Raw genomic sequence first — 6,000 nt, 5'->3', positions numbered from 1 at the left:
GGCTTTCCGCTTTCAAGAGAGTTCACTGTGGTGGGGGCGTGAGAAAAGCCATTGAAAGGCTTTCCATTTGCATTTTTTACATTTTCTGAGCCGACACAATTAAGATATAATTATTAATGACCCTCTATTGTGTGCTTAAGTTTAGGATTTTTACAGTTTTTTTCTTTTCCAAGTTTCTCCTTATAAAATAATATAGAAATATATGCTTTGGTTGTTACTTTCATATACTCAGTACATAAATTGTGAATAATTACACTAAATTTACTGTGTCTCTGTCTAATATTTTATACCACATACTTATTTAAGGCCTTGAAATGCTCCTTCTAATTTTCAGAACATTTATACTTGATATTGTTTATATACAATATTTCAAGAGCCTCTTAATTTCCAGTTTTCTCTTAATTTTAAGTTTATATACTGTACTTAATAATATATAAACAATTTCCAATATTAACCAGCTTTATACCGACCATAAAAGTTAAAAAAAGCCCCCATATCACTAATTTCTAAGCTTCGAATTCCCCGAAAACCCGTCCCTGTGGCCTCGGCAAGAACTCTCAAAGCTGAGTCCCAAATTTCAGGACAATTGCCCCACGGGAAGTCGAGTTCCTTGAGATGAGGACAATATAAAGTTCACATATCTAACTCTCTTGCCGCAGCAATCCCTAGGGTTCGATAAATTTTCCAACTGCGCAGCCCAGGGAAGGGAAGGATGCTTTCAAAAATTCCAAAAACACACACACACCTAACACATACTCACACAACACACACTACTCTCGGCAAAATGCTAATTTACGCATTTTAATAGTACAAGTTTTTGGCGAAAATTTTAATTAGACTGCTTTTTTTGTTGTGTGTGAGTGTGTGTGTGTGTGTGTGTTTGTGGAAGCCATTGTTAGGCGGGCGACAAGTGTCACAGCAGCAGAAGCAGAACCAAAAGCAAAAAGGGGCAACAAAAACAATTGCAACAACTGCATATAGTTTTTACAACCGAAAAACCCGAATCGGCGGCACTCGTTTTTTGGCCATAAATTGGCGTCCTTCATTGAAACGAAAGAGAATCCTTCGATCCTGCCGACCTCTCTCCCTTCCTCACCCATTCCCTCTCCCTCTCGCTCCCGCTCTCTTCCTTCCACCGAACAACCCTGCCCATGCACTCTCTCACTCGCTCACTCACACAAAATGGGTGCCGCACACACTCTCACATTGTGGCACGCACACAACGAAACCCAAGCTCGCCACTGGAAGTGCCTTGGAAGCACTGGAAGTCGCTGAGGGAGTGCAAGCAGTGCGACTAGCTGGCCACTGGAAAGGTAGCGCCGCTCTGCTCACTCCAAGGCAACGACTCACGTCGCACATGCGCCATGTTGCCGAGGGGAAGTGCCTGCTATAGCTGAACTGCTCGCACCAATGGTCGCCAGAGCAGTGCAGATAGCTGTGCGACCGAGACCGCCCCTGAATATTTACCGTTGCCGGGCAGAGCAGTCGACGTCGGCGACGCAGTCAGCGTTTGCTGGCGCTGCTGCTGGTGCTGCTGCTGCTGCTGCAGATGTTGCTGCGATTGCTGGTACTGCTGCTACTGCTGCTGCTGCTACTGCGTTTGCCATGATTTGAGGTCCTCGCAAAAACGCGGCTCTCGCCTTAGCCGCTTTGCCGCTTGCCGCTTTTACCGTTCACCGTTTTTGTTAACTGAATGCGAATGCGAATTGCGTACTGCGAATGCTTTTCCTGGGCCAAAGCCAAAGCCAACCACCAGCAACAGCAACAGCAACAGCAGCAACATCACGTCGCTTTCTCGTTGCTGCGACGACAAAACTCCTGGTGCACATTAAGTCAGGCAACAGTTTAACGTGGAAATTATTGCGAATTTGTTGTGTGTTTTTGCGCGTGCCAAGCATCACGAAACAAAAAATTATAATAATAAAAAAGGCTCGTCAAAAAAAAAAAAAACAAAGAACAAGAGCCATTCAGTGCTTTAATTTTTTTTCTGTTTATATTACGGGGCGGGGAATATGTCGTCTTATTAAATATTAAAAATAAGAAATAATACATACAGTAATTAAAACAAAAAAAAATGCCGCAACGTTCGCCGTTTGCCATTCAGGAGCTGCTTGGCCTGGCAGTGGCGGCAGCTACCACAACAACAACAACAACAACAACAGAGCCAACGGTTACACCAACAGAAACACCAACAGATTTAACAACAACAACCACAACAGCAGCAACAGCAGCAGGAGGTGCAATATCGACGAAAGAGCGGCAAACGCCAACGCCGCCAAAGATAACAACATCAGCAACAGCATCAGCAGCAGCATCAGCCGCATCAGCAACAGACTACAGGGATCACCATCAAATGACCATGGCGGCCGCCTCGCGTATGGCCTACTTCAATGCCCATGCAGCAGTTGCAGCGGCCTTTATGCCACACCAACTGGCCGCTGCAGTGCACCACCATCATCACCATCATCCGCATTCGCATCAGCATCAGCATCAGCATCCACATCCACACCATTCGCATCCACATCCGCATCCACACCATCCGCATCCACATCCGCATCCGCATCATCCAGTCGCTGGAGTAGGAGTTGGAGGAGGAGGAGGAGTGCCGCCACCGCCGACCCTGCAGCATCACCATCCGCATCATCCGCACCATCCGCTGCTGCATGCGCAGGGTAAGTCAGCAATAATCACCAAAAATAAACAATATATATATTAATATATAAATTAATATATAAATTATATTTTGAAACCTATAATTCCAACAAGAAAGCATTTAGTTAACTTAATTTTAACTTCTAAGTTGAAAAATATTATGTTTACATTATATAATAATTTTATATCTTGTTTTCTATAAATTAATAAAAAGATTTGTTGAATAGTTTATAGTATTTATAACTCTATTTATATGCTTTACTTTAAAAACGTATTTTTATAACTTGTGTTCTATATCTTGTTTTTATATCTTGTGTTCTATAAATTTATAACAAGATTTGTTAAATAGTTTATAGTATTTATAACTCTACATATTTTACTTTAGAGTATTAAGTATTTAATTTTTTTATTATCAAAGGGAAATAAAACTTTGATACATTCATTTTATTTATAAAATGTACTAAAGACACTGTTATAAACCCAAGAAATTCCTAAGTAAAGAACAAGAACTTCTATAAGGAATATCTTTCAACAATTACGATCGAATTTCAATGATATAAACTCATAAATGTACATTTACGTTTCAATTGGAAGCTCTTTTTTCAATTAATAAAACCCTCTCTCTGTTATTTCCCCCTGTGCACAGGCACAATGACAATCAAAGTTTAAGCGCAATTAGCAATCGCAACTGGTTTTGTCACCTGCCAAACGTACTGCCACAGCAGTTTACAAATATATATAAATAAATATATATATATACAAATACACAGACATTAAATGCAATGCGGTGTCTGGAGTGCCGCTTAGTTAGCATAAAAAAGGAATTAATCAACGGGCCATCGTCCAGGCAAATCAGCTTTGGCCTCAAAGGCCCCCGCCCTCCCCCACCTGCCACAGCCCCCAAAAGCACTCCACTCGAAGGCATCGTCAGTGCCACACACACACATACACACACACACACCCATTTCCCCTGCTAACCTCCTCTTTGCCTCCTCCCCAAACTCACCAAACTCCCCAGCTCACCACTCGCCACTCAAGTTGAGCTGCTAATTGCAATGGCAATTGACTGTGCGTGTGTGTGTGAGTGTGTGGGTGTGTGAGAGAGAGAGAGTGTATTTTGCAAAGTGTTGCACTTCGATTTCACTTGTATATGGAATCGATTTACTACTCTTGGCTAAACCCAATTGCTTACCATACTAATTTGGGAAAGGAAGAAACAAAACTTAATAAGGTAGTACAGTCAAATACACAAAAGTGACCTTAATAATGCTTTACAAACAACTAAGGTCACACTTTTCCCTTAATAAATGATAGGTGCAGTCAGGTATAATTTTCTATTTGAAATCATTGCTTTATAAGATTGCACTTTTACCACATTTAAACCACTGTCTTGGGGCTTTGTTTTGCGATCAGCTCAAGGCAATAACACACACATACACACACACACTCGGAGAAAAACCCACACAGTCTGTGCAGTTGCTCCGGCTTAAAGCTCATTTGCAGGCAGGCAGCAGAGGCAAGTGGCAAGTGGCAATATCATCCCAAGTCGTGGCGATGACAGCGAAGGCAGATAAACAGAAAGGCATGGAACCCAAGATATATGCAGAGGGAGTGCTACACTGTTAGAAAATGTGCAAGCTTAATGTGCTAAAAAGAAAATAATAGTTCAATTATTTATATACAGAAAAAACCCTCTTAGAAAAATTGTATACATTTACTCTTCACATTTAAAGTGATAAGTAATTGTTTGCGAAAGAAAAACGCTGTAATTAAGTGATAAAATAAAACAATTAATACAATTAAAACTAAAAATGATTCTTTAAGATTTAAACAAATGCAACCCTATATTTTATGTTTTAATAACAAATCTTTTGCTCTCTATGCTACTTTTCTTATTTTTCAAAGATTTCATAACTTACCTGGCTCACGCCCCAATTTTTCCCCAAGTGCATTGACCGCTGGACTCCGATAATCTTGCAGATTCAAGTGGCAGCTGTTATTATTGTTATTATTATTTTAATTAGCGTTGAAATGTCATCGTCATCTCGAAAATCTCCGATCTCCAATCGCTCTGATTCACTGTGCCAATTTCACTCGCCACTTCACGTATCCGTATATTTTGATTTTTCGATTTGTTTACGCCGCCACTTCCGGACCCCTTTCTTTACATTTTTTAAACAATTTTTTATACATTTTTTTATGGATTTACTTTTTTTTATTTGCAATCTTTAGTGCTTTCTTTTCCGCTGGTTTACTTCTTCCACTTTGGCCGTGTTTCGGCTTTACTTTAATTATAATATTTTGTTGTTGTCGTTTATCGCACATTTCCCCACAATTTGGGCTTAATAAATGTGAGAAAGAACCTTGTTGTTTGCTACCCTAATTTATTAGGGGAATATACTTTAGACAGAAAATGTATTAAATAAAAATATATAAATATTTATGACCACTTACTTTAAATATCACATTATAAGTTAGCTTTTTCTTTATAATTTATTTAGAGATATGCCCACTCCACCGTTTTAGGGTACTCTCTAGTCGAATAATAATATCAATTCCCCTCACTGACATTCTTAGGGGTTATGTTATGCTTTTTGGTTTATTATTATATTTTGGTTGCTGTTGCTTTCCGCGTTTCATTCGCGTCATCGTATTTAATTTTGCATATTGTTGACTCGTTCTGCTCTTTATACGGCTTTTTCGGGTGGCTACAGTTGTTGATTTTCTACCAATTTTCGTGGCCCGTGGGTTGTGGGGTTCGCCAATTAAAAAATCGCATTCGGGCGGATTTCCTGTCCGGCTAAAACAGCATTTTAACACCCGAAAAAAGTCTGTGTCAGAAGAGGAGCTGCTAGCAATTGGCGCCCGCCATTAAGTGCCTTTGATCTTTTACCAGACGATGGCGATGGAAAGGAAAACCAAATCGGAAAATTGGTTACCCAACAACAATGAAGCAAAACGAAATAATAATACAATACGAAAAAAAAAACGAACAAAAATGAAAAGAAAATCCCACATAAAGCTGAGAAAAACCGACTGAAAACAGTACAACAAGCGCAAAAGCGATTTTTCTTCGTTTTCCCTCCAAACATTTAATTGACAATTTTCACTTTGGCTCTCTGCGCGTCGTCGTCGCTTTGTTGTGACAGTCGTTTTGATGTGTTTGCACACACACACACACACACACACACACACTCACACACACCCGCACACTCACACACCCCGTTTTGCCTTGGTATTTGTGCACTTGTCGAAAGACGAACAAAGGCTCTGCATATTTCGCATTTCACAAAATAAGTCAAGACGCGAAATTAACCATTTAGGATTTACGCTTTGCCTCGGCGCCAA

At 40.1% G+C, this 6,000-nt stretch overlaps 1 protein-coding gene across 2 annotated transcripts in view; it reads left to right on the top strand.

The window, feature by feature from the left end:
* The first annotated feature begins 1,522 nt into the window (after positions 1-1,522).
* Positions 1,523-6,000, top strand: part of Vsx2 (Visual system homeobox 2) — a 47,376-nt gene continuing 42,898 nt past the window's right edge. For both annotated transcript variants that reach the window (XM_086837814.1, XM_086837781.1), the window contains exon 1: positions 1,523-2,672. In XM_086837814.1, coding sequence (XP_086693940.1) covers positions 2,075-2,672 — 598 coding nt within the window. In that variant the 5' untranslated portion in view covers positions 1,523-2,074. The remainder of the gene's footprint in view (positions 2,673-6,000) is intronic.

The sequence above is a fragment of the Drosophila serrata genome, unplaced genomic scaffold, assembly GCF_035046125.1.
Source record: "Drosophila serrata isolate PLE 108 unplaced genomic scaffold, ASM3504612v1 contig_3, whole genome shotgun sequence".
Taxonomy (NCBI): Eukaryota; Metazoa; Arthropoda; class Insecta; order Diptera; family Drosophilidae; genus Drosophila; species Drosophila serrata.
This window is presented reverse-complemented; position numbering and strand designations above follow the sequence as displayed.